Source organism: Gouania willdenowi, chromosome 9 (assembly GCF_900634775.1).
Source record: "Gouania willdenowi chromosome 9, fGouWil2.1, whole genome shotgun sequence".
In the NCBI taxonomy this organism is placed as follows: Eukaryota; Metazoa; Chordata; class Actinopteri; order Blenniiformes; family Gobiesocidae; genus Gouania; species Gouania willdenowi.
Genome location: NC_041052.1, coordinates 25,125,731 through 25,144,789, shown reverse-complemented (window position 1 = coordinate 25,144,789; position 19,059 = coordinate 25,125,731). Strand labels below are relative to the sequence as shown.

The 19,059-nt window shown below is 39.2% G+C and overlaps 2 protein-coding genes across 10 annotated transcripts in view; both read left to right on the top strand.

Annotated features, from left to right (window-relative positions):
- The window catches only part of ncs1b (neuronal calcium sensor 1b), a 34,646-nt gene extending 23,281 nt beyond the window's left edge, over positions 1 to 11,365 (top strand). For 8 of the 9 annotated variants that reach the window (XM_028456515.1, XM_028456514.1, XM_028456513.1 and 5 more), the window contains 5 exons: positions 4,985 to 5,063; positions 5,375 to 5,463; positions 5,541 to 5,618; positions 9,723 to 9,830; positions 10,282 to 11,365. In XM_028456515.1, coding sequence (XP_028312316.1) covers positions 4,985 to 5,063; positions 5,375 to 5,463; positions 5,541 to 5,618; positions 9,723 to 9,821 — 345 coding nt within the window. In that variant the 3' untranslated portion in view covers positions 9,822 to 9,830; positions 10,282 to 11,365. The remainder of the gene's footprint in view (positions 1 to 4,984; positions 5,064 to 5,374; positions 5,464 to 5,540; positions 5,619 to 9,722; positions 9,831 to 10,281) is intronic. The other variant, XM_028456516.1, reaches the window with a different exon arrangement.
- Positions 11,366 to 12,778: 1,413 nt separating this feature from the next.
- Positions 12,779 to 19,059, top strand: part of hmcn2 (hemicentin 2) — a 75,350-nt gene continuing 69,069 nt past the window's right edge. The window contains exons 1-4 of the mRNA XM_028457087.1: positions 12,779 to 13,189; positions 15,589 to 15,659; positions 16,086 to 16,244; positions 16,866 to 16,988. Coding sequence (XP_028312888.1) covers positions 12,937 to 13,189; positions 15,589 to 15,659; positions 16,086 to 16,244; positions 16,866 to 16,988 — 606 coding nt within the window. The 5' untranslated portion in view covers positions 12,779 to 12,936. The remainder of the gene's footprint in view (positions 13,190 to 15,588; positions 15,660 to 16,085; positions 16,245 to 16,865; positions 16,989 to 19,059) is intronic.

The window sequence follows — 19,059 nt, the reverse complement described above, 5'->3', positions numbered from 1 at the left end:
ACCTGATACTACCACCTCCTCGCTAATTCTCCTCCACGCCAAATCCTTCCTAGTCCGGTCCTGGTTATAAAGGCTGTGTCATACAGCTCCAGGTGGACACACACAGCTTCTACTCCATGGTTAAATGGGTGAACAGACCGGTGTCTGTGTTGACGGCCTGACGTCATCGTAAACAAAGACTCTGCTTAGCTTTCGTCATGCGAAACAGTCCAAAGAGTTCAATGTTTTCAGCTGTTGCGAATATGCGGATATGTGTAAAATCGGGAGCGCGCTTGCACGGCCAACGCTCTTGACGTGCGGATCGGGCCGCACCGCCGCAAAGGAAAGATTTTGCATCTGGGACGCATCTATCATCCATTGACTTTGTATGTAATCTGGACGTATGTAGTCGTGATGCATCCGGTGTGAATGCAGCATTATAGAGTAACTAAACCACTGATTCCCAGCATTCATTGGATCATGACCCCATTTTTATAACACACATTTCTGGCAAACCCTGGTAATTTTTAACTAGAATTTATTTTTGAGCATGTTTGTTATACTGTGTTACAAATACAGAGTAGCCAGGATTAGTGCACAAAGTGACAAGATGTGCAAGCTCAAATATTTTTATATTGCAATTTAATTTTAACTAGATTTATATTTAAGAAATTTAAAATAGAGAATACAGCTGTATATAATTGTGTGTAGTGTTTTCTATTGAAAAAGAATGATAATTCCAAAATAAATTGATCAATTACTAGATATTACAGGTGACCCATTTACATTTTTGGTGACCCCACATGGGATCATTAACCCAAGGTTAAAAACCACTGAATTGAACCCTGAGGTTTTGACTGAACATTTAAAAGAAAATTTTTTGATTATGGGCGTGGTCCTGGAGCAGTAAAGACACTAATCTCCAAAGAACAATCAATGCTATTCTAACTAGGTACTCAATACTCACTATAGCTCTCTATTCACAATTATCTCAGTCCAACCTACTCACCACAGATTGCAGAGTCGACAGGTGCTAGTTTTATAGAAGGGGCGGGGCTAACAGTGGTTGTTTGTGACATTAGAAGCCAACAAAAATGTGACAAACCAACACTCTCAGCCAATAATTGCAAAGTTAAAATGTAATAGCTTGGTTTCAACCTATAGAGGGCAGTCACTATTACAGTTTACAACAAAACATGTCAAGATGAAATACTTTGACTAAAATGTAGAGTTGGACAAAAATCAATCAACAACAAATACATTTGTTTTCAGCAGAAAAAGAGTGGTTTTGAATTTTAGTTTGTCTTTATCCAATCCAATCCAACTTTATTTATAAAGCACTTTAAAAACCCAGGAAAATGGGAACAAAGTGCTGTACAAAAGAGAAAAAAGTACATACACTATGAGACAAAACAATAAAACAATACAAAATATAAAATAGCAAAAAATGTACAAAAAAATCAATGCAATTAAAAACCATACACCAAAGTAAAAAGATGTGTTTTTAAAAGTGATTTAAAAACAGGCAAAGATGGAGCCTCTCTGATATAAAGTGGCAGTGCGTTCCATTGCTTCGGACCTGAGACTGCAAAAGCTTGGTCACCTCTGAGCTTTTTTCTGCTGTCTGGCACACTTAAGCAGTCAGGTGAAGAAGGTCTGCCAGGTATTTGGGTGCGAGGCCGTTCAGTGATTTAAAAACAAATAAAAGAAGTTTAAAATCAATCCTAAATTGAACTGGCAGCCAGTGTAAAGTGTTCAGGACGGGAAATCGGCTCAAATTTCCCTGTGCCAGTTAAAAGCCGTGCAGCAGCGTTCTGTACCATCTGGAGGTGAGAGATGGAGGATTTACTAATCCCCACATACAGTGAGTTACAGTAGTCCAGTCCAGAGTTAATAAAAGCATGGATCACTGTCTCAAAAAGTTCCTGAGTAAGCGTGGGTTTGATTTTGGCCAGTTGCTGTAAATGAAAAAAGCTTGATTTTACAACAGCTCTGATCTGGCTATCAAAAGTGAATGTGTCATCTAGCTTAAAGCTGCTCGTTTTTACATGAGGACTAAAGGAACTCAGGTCACAGTCAGCGGTACAATTGAAAGCAATGACTTTCGTTTTCTTTTGATTAAAATGTAGAAAGTTTAGTGACATGTGTGATTGTCTGAGGAAAGTACAGATTAAATTACATAATTTAGGCTAGTTATAGCGTAACTTCATCAAAATAGCTTCACAAGGGCAGCAAGAGGCTATCCTAAGGCTTTTATTGTTTGGTCTAGTTTGAAGAGCTCTCTGGTAGCTCTCTGATTAAAGACATATGTATTATTGTGGAGGCCTGATCTGTAGATATACATTGACATGCTAACAAAATCATGCTGTCATATGAACATTTGTTTACATTCAGGGAAAATCTCTTTCTGTACTTTGTAATGGATGCAATTTTTGGTCTTTTTAGGTTCTCTAAAGCATCATTCATTTGATATAGCTATCAACACAAAACCTTACACATTTTTCTTTAATTTATAATAAAAATTGCAAAAGTCAACCTGAAAAGTCAACCTGATCAACAGAAGATGAATTGCCAAAGGCATGAAATACATCATGCGATTTTATAGCAAACTACACTAAAGTTCTGCTGAATTTAATATACAAAAGAGACATTCTTGTTTTTTTGTCACTGTTGAAACTCATATTTTGACCCTGATTGTTGATACAAAAAACATCAGAGCAGTTTGCATATGGGCATCCATATGCAAACTGCTCTGATGTTTTTTGTAAATACAACAAAGCAATTTTAAAAACATCCTCTTGGTAAAACTAAATCTGTAACTCACTGCAGCGGTACACAATTATTCAAATTGTGTTTCGGAATACAAACTTTAGATAAGCAGTGCTTGGGAAGCCTTGGGCCACTAAACTTTTCTTTTTCTTTTTTTTTACATGAGTTATGAGGCTTTCTGTCAGGAGGATTAAAAACAAATCTTTATTTATGACTTTTATTGGAGAAAGGCTCCTTGCAGCTCGAGAATGCATTGATCTTAACAGTTTTTACGACTTGAGCAATCAGCTATGCATGACTACAGATTTTGCTGTCTGCATTGATGTCTGGCAGAGATAAAGTTATCTGACCCCAAAGGCCTTGGGGAACACCGAGAATTTTTCCTCGGGAACTAAACACTGGTTGAATTTATATTGTAATCCCTGGTAAAGAGCCTGTGTAGGCTTCATGTGTGAGGCCTTTCTCAGCACAGCATTATAGCTGATCCTAATAGTGTTTGGTGTTAAAGGATGCTTTGCTTTTACATAAACAGTGTGATTCAAGACATTGGGATGTAGAACAGTGGTTCTTAAGACACACAAAATACATTTCCATGACAAACGAGTTTATTAAAAGATACATTTAATGTAAAGTTTTGTTTTTAAATATGAATTGAATAAAAAATTCAAATGAAATTCGAATATTTTTGAAAAAATGAAAAAATAGAATCAGCCCAGGCTGACACGTGTGTTCGAATAAAATATTTGCCAATGTTTTGAATAAATCATGGTATATTTGTCCAATTATGAAGGTTTCTGTGAATGGACTAATGAAGCTTGCAGGGTTCAGTACCTTCAAAAAGAATTAAGAACCACTTATGTAGAAGTTCACACATTATTACATGGACTTAGCAGCATTTGAACTTTTAAATGTGATACTCATCCATGTGAGCCGTTGTTTTCTGCTGCACAAGCATGACCTGAATAAGAATGTGGAAGAGCAGATGATTGGAAAATGGAGCTTCTCTAAGAAGCTTTAATGGTCTAAGTTTTAACAGAGATGAAAGCAGGTGCAATACAGACTGTCTGTTTGGTGATAATTGATATTCACGGGAAGTCATATTAACTCATTCAGTTCCAGCCATTTTCAAAATTTCTACCCACTCAGTGCCAGCCGTTTTAGAGCATTTTCATTAATTTTTAAAGACCCACAGAATATTTTGCACTATGACAATCTGAATTCTGACCAGATTCTGAAAGAACAAAGTCTCTAATTTCATCAGAAAAAAAACATTTTGTTTCTAGCTTGTTTTGTTCTTCTGTAATCAGCAGTTGAATAGAGGCAAATTTCACACAAATCACTAGTTTGTGACAAAAAGCTGAGAAAAATGGCTTTTTCTGAAAAAACCTATTAGTGACTTTGAAGCAGTTTTTTTGCTTAAGTGACACCTCAACATTGGTTTCCTTCTATAAAAATATAAAAACAACACTGAGACCAGGCTTTTGATGACAACATTATTATTATTATGCTATCTATGTCAGAGTTGAATGGTTTTCTTATTGTATTTTGGCCGTCCTCCAAGTCTCTCCCCGTTAGTTCCCACACATGCAACTTCCTCCTCATCCTGGACATGCCGAGTGTCAGCGCTTGCCCCGTTTTTTTGATCGTTTTATCTCACCATTGCTACACTCTCAATAGTCCACTTAGGTTCCACACATACTCTGGTTGAGTGTGTGCTGCTGTGAGCTGCTGGGAACTTCAGTATCAACTCTCGTAGCGCCATTTTCTGTCTTGTAAACTCTTTTCCTCTCCCTCTGAGCTCTGCCCATAACGGGTGATCTCTCATCCAAAGGTGCGCTGCTGCCACCTACATGGCACCAGCTTTGTCACACTGTATCCTAGCAACCCCAGCCGAAAAACACAATTCATGTCTATAGACGTGAATGGCAATCAATGAGTTAAGCAAATATTTTAAAGATTTATGATTGAATAATTCTGTGCTGTAAATGTCAGGCTTTAAAACACTGACATCTGTTGTCGAACTGGCCAGGTGTGACATATTCCCTCCTCAGGAGAGACCCAGCTGCAGGTAAAAATAGCTGCTGGACTGGAGACAGCATCTGGCCCCATTTTTTGACTCAATATAGCAAAGGACATTGTGAAAGAAGAGCAAGAGGTTCTTGACTGTGTGAAGATGTCCTTCTGGTCTCGAGGGCACTTTCCCCTTACTATCCTCTCTTCTTTTGTTACTCTGTAGGATGGACGCATTGAGTTCTCAGAGTTCATCCAAGCCTTGTCAGTGACTTCCCGGGGGACTCTGGATGAGAAGCTGAGATGTAAGAAGATGTGCTTTGCTCCTCTGACTTTTTTTTATCTACTTTGAAACATCAGGATTATAGACTGCCTGCATCCATTGCTTAAAAAAGCAGGCTGTTTGATACTGAGACGAGACAACACTGAATAAAAACACTTGCTTGTACAAAGTGCGTCCACATCAAGAAAAAACTGTCACCTTCAATTGAAAATAAAATTACACACTACAGTTTACTACTGTATGATTGTAAACCTGAGCCTGTAATAATTATGTTTAAACCTCCTCCTTTTGAATAAACACATACATTTTGTTCCCTCTTTCCCTACTACACAGGGGCTTTTAAACTATACGACCTTGACAACGATGGTTACATAACTCGTGATGAGATGTTAAACATAGTAGATGCCATATATCAGATGGTGGTAAGTTTTATCATCACATCAGACACATGATCTTGGAATGTTTGCCTGGTGCTAAGTGTAAAATATTGATGTTTTAGGGAAACACTGTAGAGCTGCCAGAGGAGGAAAACACACCCGAGAAGCGCGTGGATCGTATTTTTGCAATGATGGACAAGGTTAGTGGTTTCTGATTACAGACGGAGACAGCCGATTGCATTTACATTTGGAGCTGTTGAGAATAAAAAGGAAGAGAATGAATAGCCTTTGTTATCACTTTAGGTTGAACCACACTCAAACTACCGTAAACTGATATCAAACAATTTACAAATAGTTTGGATAAAAGATGGGCGATATTATCGGCCGTTATTAGCCATCCACATTGCCGCACCTTCTCGCTCACTTAGATCATCCTCTTCCATCCACCTTAGTGTCCCCTCTGCGCGCCTCATCACCATGGGAAGCAGAGCTTTCAGTCGCTCTGGAATTCCCTCCCTCCTGACCTCCGAAGCGCAGATTCACTTACCAGTTTCAAATCCCAACTCAAAACCCATTTGTTTAAACTTGCCTTCTTCCTCTGATCAACAGCTCTTCCATTATTGTCCACCTTATTTTGTCTTTGTATTTTTGTTGTTCTTTACTGGTTTATTTTTTAAACCTGTTTTTTCTGCAGGCAGTGGCTATTCGTACGGTTGTCGTATCACTATACCGACATTTTATCCATACGGAGCGCCCCTCATTGGCCAGTTTAGGTCACGTGATAGGTCAGTCATTGGCCAGTTTAGGTCACGTGACTAAGACTAAACCTAACCCCTAAACCTAAAAATTGTTGCAATATAGGGTTATAACCTAACCCTAAACCTCACCCTAAGACGCTACGTACGTGTACTTCGGTAAACGTACCTATAGAACTGGGGGTTGTCCGTACGGCAATTGTACGAATAGACACTTTCTATTCTGTATAGTGACCTTGAGTACCTTGAAAGGCGCCTTTAAATAAAATTCATTATTATTATAAAATGTAACATTGGTCTACGTTGGAATGTAAAAAATCGATATGGGCTGTTGTTTGAGACAAGATAATAAAAACGAATATACAACTTTTTCTTTTCCTGATGATGGATCATCACAATAAAAGTAGGATTAACCTGTTATAAATAGATTCTTAGATTAATAATATATTTTTGGGGCAACCGTGGCTCAGTGGGTCGTCCAATAACCGAAGGATTGGAGGTACGAATCTTGCTCTCGCCAAGTCATTGTCGTTGTGACCTTGGGCAAGGCACATTGCCTCGTATAAATATGGTGTGTTGGTGGTGGTCGGAGGGGCAGATGGCACACTATGGCAGCCTCGCCACTGTCAGTCTGCTCCAGGACAGCTGTGGCTACAGTAGCAGCTTACCACCACTGTGTGTGGAGTGAAAGAATAATGCACATCAATGTAAAGTGCTTTGAGTATCTATGAAAAAGTACTATATAAATTCCAATGCATTATTATTAGGGCCATACTGGCCCTAGGAACCGATTGTTCTTCTTTTTTTTGGCAATGGAACTGCATGACTGGCAGGTTTGCCCGATTCATACAAAATTCGCCACATGTATTCTTGGTCCCAAGATGAACAAATGACCCACGCCCAAAACCTAACAGGAAGTCAGCTATCTTGAGTCAAAGGTAAAAAATGGTGAAACACATTTGCGCAAACTAGTCTGAGGGCCTTCATCCGATTCGCTTCAAACTCGACCAGAACACTGAAGATTAAAAATCATAGACAGAATTTGCGTATCTCTAACGGTTTGGTCGTGGCGCTGCCGCAAAGTTGCATTGCTAATTTCTGAAGCTCACTACAATTTCAAAAAACCTATAACTCTGATACGCAGAGTTCAATCAGCCCCATATTTGACACAAATGACATTTGCCCACGCCTATTTATGACTGCCTTGAAACATTTCCCATCACGCCTCATGTTCACTGTTAGCAACTATGCAACGCCATAATAGAAAAAATGCATATAACTAATATACAAAGTTCAAACTGCCTCATGTTTGATACACATGATGACTGTCCATCCCTAAACAAGACTCAATGTCAAAATTACCCATCATGCCTTGCGTTCTCAGATATTGCTCTAGCGGAAAGACGATATGTAATGTTGGATGAATCTTATAAGACGGGAGCAGGTCGCTGATGAAAAAAAAACAGGCTGTGATCTGTGGGAGGGGCCTATATTGCCACTGGAAAATCCTTTGCCATCACATTCTAAATGCTGTATCTTGGCTGTTTTTCAATGGCTTCACATCAAATTTACATGTATTCTTGGTACCAAGATGAGCAAAAAGTTGCATTATGACCCTGCCCAAAACCAAACAGGAAGTCGTCCATCTTGGGTTAACAGCGTTTCGATATAACTCTTAAATGCAAAGTTCAAACTGCTTCATATTTGATACACATGTTGACTGTCCATCCCTAAACAAGACTCAATGTCAAAATTACCCATCATGCCTTGCGTTCTCAGATATTGCTCTAGCGGAAAGACGATATGTAATGTTGGATGAATCTTATAAGACGGGAGCAGGTCGCTGATGAAAAAAAAACAGGCTGTGATCTGTGGGAGGGGCCTATATTGCCACTGGAAAATCCTTTGCCATCACATTCTAAATGCTGTATCTTGGCTGTTTTTCAATGGCTTCACATCAAATTTACATGTATTCTTGGTACCAAGATGAGCAAAAAGTTGCATTATGACCCTGCCCAAAACCAAACAGGAAGTCGTCCATCTTGGGTTAACAGCGTTTCGATATAACTCTTAAATGCAAAGTTCAAACTGCTTCATATTTGATACACATGTTGACTGTCCATCCCTAAACAAGACTCAATGTCAAAATTACCCATCATGCCTTGCCTTCTAAGAGCGGCGCCCAACGCTAACGGCTGTAGCGGAAAGACGATATGTCGTGTTGACTTCAAAATAGTATTGGATGAATCTTATAAGATGGGAGCAGGTGGCTGATGGAGTAAAATCATTCTGTGATCAGTGGGAGGGGCCTATAATGTCACTGGAAAATCCTTCGCCATCACATTCTACTGTAAATGCTGTATCTTAGCTGTTTTTCAATAAATTTGCATCAAATTCACTGAGTGAACAAGAATCAATGTGAAAATGACCCATCGTGCTTTGCGTTCTCAGATGGCGCACGTCATAATGGAAAACCGATATAACTCATATACAAAGTTCAAACAGTCTCATATTTGATACACATGGGTTGCCGACCCCGGCGACTCCTTCGGACACTACGACTCCGCTCGCGGCTTTAATTATTATTATTATATCTATCTTATACCTAGTTTAGATAGAGATATATATTATGTGACCTAAAATTAGGTATTGAGTAGGGGATATATGTACATATCATTATCGGTTAATATAAAAAATTTAGCAATATTTGTATATTGTTTATTGGCAAAAAAATATAAAAAATCCCTAACTACAATATATATGTGTTTGCAGCAGACCATTTGATTATAGCAAATACATATCTACCCTATAATAACATGTAATTAGAGCATAATCAAAACAAAAAGGGAGTTGCATTTAGTCTTTGTGGCGATTGAACTTTGCTGACATCAATAAATTAAACATTACAGCTAAATGTTATTAAAATTAGAAAAAATATATGTGAATGTGTGGTAATGGATTTTTTTATATAAATTTAGCTTGAAGCACTTTATAAGACACAGGCCCAGGGTCTCAGATGACCTAGAGCAAACCTCTTAGTGATGGTCAAATAAACATTATTGACCGTAACTCTTCATAGTTGAAGTTCAACTTCCATTCTTGACTCTAACTGACACAAATGCACTAATTGTTCACCACTTTGCTAAGTTGAATCAGCCCATGTTGCCAACCTCAGGGCTTTGATGTTATGTTTAGAGCTATAGCTGCAGCCATTGCAGCGTCACTAACACTGGCCCCAGTCTACAAACATTATATAGTCGAGTCATCCCTGCCTTCAGCCTTCTCTGCCAGCTCTAAGAAACTCCTCAGCATTGGTGAAAGATGAGCCCCAGTCTGCATGGATCAGCTCATATACAGCACTAGCTGTGCTGCAGAGGGGCACTTAGTGAACTCAATTGGCAGGAAATGGATCCTATCCAAGTGCTATGAACCAAAGACCAATCTCACAGTGTAGAACTTGAGTAACATGATTTTGTTTGATATTTACTTTTGCCCCCTGGTGGTGTTTGTCTGTCAGTGCGTTACATTTTTATTTCTTTCATGATGCAGAATGCTGATGGGAAGCTGACTCTGCAGGAGTTCCAGGAAGGCTCAAAGGCGGATCCCTCTATTGTTCAGGCTTTGTCACTCTATGATGGGCTTGTGTAGGTGTATGAGGTGAGTGGAGTGCTAACAAGCTATTACCATCATATTTTGTGACTCAGCTGTTTTTTAAATCCTAGGTCATGCTTTAGCTCGTGATAACATAGTTTAAGAATGAAAGCTCCATCCGTGGGCTGAATCCCAAGTGAAGAAGCTCTTTTCTCTGCTCTCAGTTTGTTCTTATGAATTATTCAGATGGTCCACTTGTGTACTGGCAATGCAATTGTTTTACAGTGCTGAATGATGCCAGACATCCCTCTTTTCCCACTGTCTAATGTTATGCTCTGGTTGCTGCCAATTGTTGCCGACATCCTGCTCAGCGTTTTGTCAACTGTGAAGTGAGCTTGTGAAACACATATTTTATTAATGCAGCAGCTCTGTTCAGTGACGATCACAGCCTCCTCTAACATCATGTCACTCCTCACTGCCATCTATTTCAATATGAATCCCTTTCACAACTTCTCAGAAGGATCCCACTCAGCAACCTCCAGCCTGTGTTACACATCAACAACTGCCACCTTCACACCAGAGACAGGAGGAGGCCACATTTAGCTTCTATCCAAGAGCGAACTACGCACAACAGCTGCTTGATTCCAATTCCAAAAAGGATTGTGTACACAAACATGGACAAGACAAACCTTGTGTCTCTGCATGAGCCATGACTATTACAGACGATGTGAACATTTCAGCCAATGGAATGTTGTGGTTTCCTCGTGGACTGTTTGAAGGACTGAAATGAAGACATTGGTGTGAGGGTTGTATACTGTACGTGGACTGCTCAGAGGAACCAATCACATGTCTGCAGCTGAACCGTCACTACATGGAGATAAAATGAACCCAGGAAAATGTGCAGAGTGTGTATCACTTGGCGAGAACATATACATTGTAAATATGAACGTTTCTCCTGCTTGGCTGAATTTATGAGACAAGTGTTCATAAATGAAAAATAAGTTTTATTTTTTATCGAAGCTGTTAAAATGTACTTTTCACTTTTATTGTCGAATCAGTGTTTCTCTGGCATCTCGAGGGTTAATTCTCTCCACAGAGTAAGGTTTTATTATTCAAATGAGTACTGCCAAAGTAACACAGTGCTTTTTATGGATTATTTTATTATGTTTGTCGTCTGTGCATCCTTTTGTTATTTCCCTGTTTGCACAAGCGTCTAAGTGTTGCACAGCCACATCCTGAACGACACCACCAAGAGGACAATGCTAATTCTCGCCACTAACATCTGACTGAAGGCCTAGAGTTTCTTTTGGGAGCATCTCTGACAGTCAACAACACAAAGCCCAGGCATTGAGAGGCACAAACAGACATCTATTCTGCTTGTAAAGCTTTTGTGAGCTCCTTGGTTGTTCCTATCTACTTGGCCTTTTCTCCCCGTGTGAAGTCAGAGCATGTGGAGATTCATCCTCTTTATTCTTGGATCAATTCAGTTTGAATGTTGAGATGTTTGATCAACTTGATTAAGTTTTACATTACTGAAATGATAATTAATGTAAATGTTAACTGTTAAGCAACATTATAAGAGCACAGAATAAATGCATTTAAATGGTCCAAATTGTATTTTCTTGTTGTTTTTTTTTTGGGATAATGATATAAAATTGGTGTTTATAATGCAGAAAGATGCTCTTTTGGCTAAATTGTTTACTTTAGTTAGATTGTTCTCCATTGGCTTTGCATCAGCCCTGTAGATGGACCCGTGTGACCATTGGAAAGGCTGTATTGTCCTTTAGAAGTGTGCCAATACATCCATTATCAGATTAATCACGATTCGATACGTGACAATTCGATGATTCATAAATGTTCAAAAATAGATTTTGTTTTTCATAATAACTTAATGACAGGAACATGAAGTTAAAGTCTTTATTTATTTTTACTGAATAAGCTTTTGTGTTACACTAAATTGAATTAGCCAAATAAGCTAATATTTTAATTATTTTTGTATATTTTTTTATTTCTTTTGTAATATGATTACCATTGGATTCGGTGATATAAATAACAAAGTATCTATTTGTACGGTTGCACGTAGCATTTTAGGGTTAGGATTACGGTTAGGGTTAAGTTATAACCTAACATTTTTAGGATTTAGGTTAGGGTAAGGTTTCGTCTTAGTCACGTGACCTAAACTGGCCAATGACTGACCGATCACGTGACCTAAACTGGCCAAGTAGGGGCGCTGCTTACGGATAGAATGTCGGTATATTGATACGGCAACCCTACGGATAGCCACTGCCCATATATGAAGATAACAGTGATATATTTGTTTGGTTACTTTAATGAAGGGATACCGACACATATACCTTGTTTTAAAGTATGAAATAGCTCGAAAGTAGGGAAAAGAAAAAAAATTGCATAAAAATTGTTAATATCGTAATAATCGTAGATTAATCGAATCGGAATCGAATCGTGAGGTCCCTTAGATGGCACACCCCTAATGACGTTTATTGGTTTTAATTGGTATTGTAACCGATGAAATTATTTCAATATTTCCCTCCGATCAACGCAGAGATTTACAGCCATGCTGCTTGTTTAGCTCCTCACATCAAAGGGAATTTTCTCAGGGTGGAATTTGCACAAAATTAGATTGGTGTGCTCGATATTATGCCACAGCTTCTTTTTTTTTTTTTTTTTTAAACCACTGCTATTTATATAGTCCACAATGTTGTGAGCGATATCCTGACCCTGATAGTGCGTATGTTGCATTTGAAAAGCAAGTTTCACATTGGGAGAGAAGTGGGAACACTTAGATATAGCGTTGGACATTGGAGTCACAGTGGGGTCGTGTTACACACACACACACACACACACACACACACACACACACACAGAGAGAGAAAAGAGGGAAACAGGTTGGGTCTCGGGAATCTTTTAATACCCAACCCCGCCCCCGTTGGAAGCGTCACAGCAGCGTTTCTCCAGCGCGGAGCCCCGACCAAACTTTACGCACGGATGTTCTCCCGTAGAGCCACTCACTCTCACTGCAGGATTTCCATGCCTTTCTGCTGAACCAGACACCTAGGAGCAGCACCGGAGTTCATTTGATTATCTTCTTTCAAACTTTCTTGAACTGTTCATTGACTCGTCCAATTGAAGCTGACTGATGCTGTACATGTGAAGAATGACCGGTGTCTTGTTCAAGTGCCTGCTTGTTGCGCTCTGCGCGCACCGGCTCCTGGCAGACCCCCGGGTGGAGGGAGGGGAGGAATCCGGTGATAGCGCCTCGACCCTGGCCTTTGTGTTCGACGTTACTGGCTCAATGTACGACGATCTGAAACAGGTGATCGATGGGGCCTCACGGATCCTGGAGAAGACCCTCAGCCGGAGAACCAGACCCATCAAGAACTTTGTCCTGGTCCCCTTCCATGACCCAGGTACTTTTTCTTTTAATATGTTTTTATTTCATTTTATTTTTTTTTATTGAAAATATGTATGAAACTATCCCGTTGCTACTAACACCCATTGAAAGTTGAACATCACATTATACATGCATGTTTTCAGCCCTACATTTGCCATCAGCTGTGCAAAAATGCCTCACTCAGTGACCCACAGAGTGTCAAGGATCATCACCATTGATTGAAGTACATTTTAGACACTTTAGTAAACTGATTTCCTAAATTTAGATACAGCTAAAAAGCCACAGTAAAGATCACATGCACATAAGGTTGCTTATTTTCAATAATAACAACAAATTCCTTGAAAAAGCAAAGTAGTCTATAGAGGTAAAATCATTTAGTTCATAAAACAGGATGGCAATGTGAGTTACATTATAGTATTATGTTGGATAGGTACAATTCATTGCTCCCTTAATCTGGCCTAGATTGGGAAACTAATGCTTAAAAATAGGTAGTAATAGAGTGCTCTACCGGGGGCGATGGTGTTTGTGCACTGATGAGAAGCATATGCTGTCTGCTTGTGTGCAATTACTCCAATCATCCCCCCCCCCCCCCCCCCCCCCCACACCCCCTCATCCACACAGGCACACACTCACTCCCAAATCCTCCGGAAAACCCTCACTGCCCCCCAGCGTAGGCAGTCAACAGGGTTGGGGGGTTGTTACAGACATGGGGCATGGAAGAAGGTGGGCCACACCACCAGCAGTGAGCATTTCGTCTGTGTTTACAAGGCCCGAGGGACCTTGTAAACTTCCAAGACTGCAAAAGTAGCGGCAATGTCTGACAGGGAGGCGTGACTGTACTGTCAGTGTTTTACAGGATCTCATGAGGAGCAGACAAAGACTTGAAAGCCTTTGCTGGTGAAAAACATGATTGAGGATGAGTACCCGGTGTCAGCAGTTGGGTGCTCATCATTACTTCCACGAGGTTACGTTGAAACTGGTTTCTGACAGTCAGCACGACAAGTCATTCACACACAGTAAAAGCATCATAATATCCAAACTAATGAAGGTCACCGCTGCACCGACTACCACGGAAAGCTTGTGGTTTTGACAGATTGTTATTAATACTTGGCAACCTCACACTTTTGTTTACTCTTCCCTTGATTGGCCACACATTGTGTACCAAGAAGTGTCAGGTCTAGGCGGCACCCAATCCATCATCCCACTGTCTGCAGCTGATTTAGATCACAGTTAAAGCAAGCTGACTGCAGCTACAAAGGATGATTAGGTTTTTCATCACCCAAATGTGACTAGAAAGATAATCGTACCATTGCAGCAGTATTCCTCTACTGCAGAGGTGGGCAACTGTTATCACAGTGGAGACCGCAAAGACATGTGATCATCTGATCCGAGAGCCACATTATCAACCTTCATGTCAGCATTTAGAATAATGACTGATGTTATCAGCATTCATACAGTAAAGAAAAAAGGGGTTTGTGTGTTTTTGGAGGGTTTTTTTCTCTTAAATTTTTGTGTATTTTTAATTTAGTTTTGTCTGTTTTTGGAGTACTTTTGTGTATTTTTCTGTAAAGTATGGTTTATAGAGAAATCTTGCGTTTATGTTAGAGGTTTCTCGATCCGATATTGATATTGGATATCGGTCTGATATCAGCCAGAAAACGTTTATTTGATCTATTGTAGAATACTGTAGATATATTGTTGAAGGTTAAAATGTACGTAACCAATTAGTTAATAATAAATGGGACACTTTTTCCTCATACCTACTGTTGCTGACTAGTGTTTGAGTAACATCACTTGATCAAGCCTTTTCTAACATTCCACACTACAAAATAAGGAATAAAAGTATGTATGATTCGTGCTGATATTGTATTGGATTGATATCGGTATCTTACCAATACTCAAGGATGCAATATCGGTATCGCATTGGAAGTGAAAAAGTTTTATCCCTAGGTTTGTTGTCATTTTGTGCATTTTTGGATGCGTTTTGTGCATTTTTCTTGTCCATTTCTGTATTTTACTGCAATTTTGTGTGTTTTGATTTATCTTGTGTATTTACTTTGGGGGGTGCACATAATTAGATCTGGGGTGGCTTGTGGCCCCCAGGCTGCCAGTTGCCCATATCTGCTCTACTGCTATATCCCAAATTCAGCAAGTTATCATCTTGTTTGTAATGATCTATGTTAGAATTCCAATGCCTTTGGTAGTTTTATTCTGAGCCCTTTCAGCTGAACCGACACAACACAAGCCATTGTGCGTGTGAATGAAGTTGTTTTGCTAAATTTGAAGCTAAATCTATTTATTTAGGATAAATGTTTGAAGCACTGTGTGGGCTTTTGTTTGGTCTGGAACTTATTATCCTGCGTGTTCGTGAACTTTTTTTTTTTTTTTTTTTAATGTACATGTAAAATCGCACAGATATTGGCCCTGTGTCCATCACCACTGACCCAAGAAAGTTCCAGCAGGATCTGCAAGAGCTGTTTGTTCAGGTGGGAAACATTATACTATTGTTATACACTGATTCAGCACACAGTATTTGTTCTGCCTATTTAACCCAGTACAACAACCACTTTAAGTCCATGAAGTCATAAAGTGAAAATGGTGCATTCTGTTTGTATAGTTTGTAATAATAGTGCAACAGTAGGAGCCATAACACACTTATGAAATACAAAAAATCCAGATACATTCAGCTGAGGAAATGCGTGTGTTTTCTTTTTAATATCTGAACTCGCTTTTTCAATTTTTGTAGCTTGAATTGCAGGTAATTTATTTACTTCAAGCACTTTGTGCTCCTTTGGTACCCAATTTGTCTTAAAAGCTTGACTACAGCTGCCTGAATGAGCTTCACAGTGATATATAGAGGCTTAATTTTTTTCTTTCAGCAGTATTTCATCAGGTCTGCTTTCTTCACACAGGGTGGGGGCGACTGTCCTGAGATGAGCATTGGAGCTATAAAGAAAGCGTTGGAGGTTTCCCTGCCAGGATCCTTCATCTATGTCTTTACTGATGCAAGGGCCAAGGATTTTCGATTGAAGAGGGATGTTCTGCAACTGGTGCAGCTCCGTCAGTCACAGGTACAGACTTGGAAAGAGACAATGTAGTGCTTTATTAAAGCATGGTGGATACATTCAGGTAATTTATGGAGAGAGACAATCCTTAGTAAGAAGTGCTTTATTACAGGCTTATTGTTAGTCATCTTTCTAAATCTGTGATATTTTTCTAAACTGACACACAGAGAGTGTGTGAACAATAAAATCGGTGACATTTATTGATATTACAACCATTGTTATTATAAACCATGCATGATGGGAGCCAAAGGCCCAAGTTATAGGATATAAAGTGATAATTGATGACGTCGGCACAGATCTCTACGATCATGATGCAACAGCCCTAAATCTTCCACTCTGGAGGAAGTGATTAAGAATCTTGAAAAATGAGCCTTGACTTGCAAAGTCGTAAGTGTCTTTCAATGTATTCAGAGCTGTAATAAAAGAAACTTGGTAACACGCTGTGAAAGATTTACATTTCAGGGAAGCTCCCGATGTTCAGTGGAGCAGGGGAGAGTTTCTCAGGCTTTTCCCCAGGCATGACAATGAGCATTAGGGACACTTAGGAGGCCAAGTGAAAGTGAATGAGTAGAAAGCGAAGCTCAAACATTGGTAATCCTCTTAACAGCGCTGCTCTTTTATTTTCAGGTTGTCTTTGTATTGACTGGGGACTGTGGGGATCGCTCACATTCTGGTTATAGGGTGTACGAAGAGATTGCTGCCACCTCCTCTGGACAAATCTTTCACCTGGACAAGCAGCAGGTCAATGAGGTGAGAAACATGTCTAAACTTCATACAGTTTATGTCAAATATATAATGTAATGAAAATCTCTATCATGCAGTGTTTTTAGTGCTTGCTCAGAGCGACACATCTATCTTCTTCCTTAGTTCCAGCGAGATTCATTTTGTCTTCTTTTTGAATACTATGTTAAGTTGAGGTTTCGTTTATTCAGATAAGGTTTTTCAGGAAATTTTCATCTCCTGCCTGACATAATTTGACTGTCAACTGCCAGTCTTCATCAGAGGAGTTGTGCTGATCGCCTAAATAAACAAAACCTCAACTGAACGTACAATTCAAAAAGAAGACAAAACGAATCTCACTGGAACTATTACATGGAAGTTAAGTGAAACTTCATAGGCGATCAGCAGAATCCTCTGATGAAGACTGGCAGTTGACAGTCGAAACATGTCAGAAGATAAAAAATTCCTGAATTACTTTGTCTTAATAAACAAAACCTCAACTGAACACATCTTCTTGCTTGGGACATTACTTCTTGATTATGGGTGCAAAATCGTCCTGGATATAGGTAATAACTAATAATGTTGACATATACAGATTTAAAAACTCCTCTTAATTGTTATCACAGTTAAGCAACAAAACATTGGTGTAAAAATAGTATATATTGCTAAATTAATTAAGATAGCTGAATAAAAATGAAGCTAGTGTGTTGCTAGTGTGACAAATGCTGGCTAATGTTTAAAGCTCCTGGAGACGACATTTCTTTTTATCAGATAAAGACAAAGTGTAGGCCTCATAGATCAATAAATCAAAGGTCATTTGTGAAAAAAAGATAGAAACGGTTGAAATTGCCACTCAGAAGTTCATTTTGATCTCCACTGTAAACACTCTTAACATTGTTGAGAAAGTGTCCCGCATTGCATCGTGGGATGTGGAGTCCTGTAGACGTATGAATAGAAGTGTTTTTACTTCATTCCTACTGTGAATTCTTGTGTTTGCACCCAAAAAGTCAGCCAAAGTGACTTTCCAACACATTTCTGGTGTTTTCAAAGATTGAAAGTTGTGGCAAAACAATGGCAAATGTTTATTTTGTGGCTTACATGGAACTGGGAACAAGCTCGAGCAAAAAAAAATGGTGTCAATCATTGTCAGGAATCACTGTCCTGGCCTGGCAAAGAAACATCGAACAACAAACAAAGATAGCTATAGGCAACACAAGGCTGTGATTTCAAATATTTTAAAACATTGTAAATTGGTATAGTTCTGAAGGATAGACATAACATCTGTACAGCCATTGACTCATTTAATAGTTACTGTTTGTTGTTTTTATTGTAACCTTTTACCTGTTCATGCTAAAGGTGTTTATGAACATAATGTATTATTGCTTTAGTTTAGCCTGTGTGTATATCGTATTGTGCTTTAAAAAGAATTTGCCTATACATTACAAGAATGCCATTAATGAATTAGGATTGTAAAAATACCCTTAATCTGATTCACTTACAGTTAATCATGAATATTGATAAAACAATCCTGTCAGAAGTTTTGACTGCCCAGCACTAAATATTAAACGGTGGTTCAAATTAGTTTTTAAAAACAAGCACTGTAAGTAATTCAATTATTTGAATTAGAATTGCCTCTCACACTTATTCCTCTCCATGAAACAAGAAGTTGTGTCCACAATCATATCTGCAGAAGGATTAAAGTGAATAACAGAAGCCCTGTCTGGGAAGCCAAGGCCAGCAGGATTCACATCACAGCATATGTAAAAGGATCCCCAGTTTCCTCTTTAAGAGACACTGGTATCCTGCATATCAACACAGGAGGTGGCTGGGCAGCGTTTAGCTTGGGCCACAAATGCAATGGTGGCCCACTGAACCTCTGAACTTGAATGTGTGTCTGCACATTTGTGAGTCTGTTTCCTGTCAAGTTATGCCTGTGTTTAGCTAAACATACAAAGGTTATGTGTGAGGGCAGCTGTTGTGCTTGCATGTAGTGTACTTGTTGCTGTATTGTGGGAATCAGAGACTCTGCTCACACTTACACCCCTTCCAGATGGCTAACTATTTTAACACACTCTCAGTGTATAGTTAGTTACATGATGAC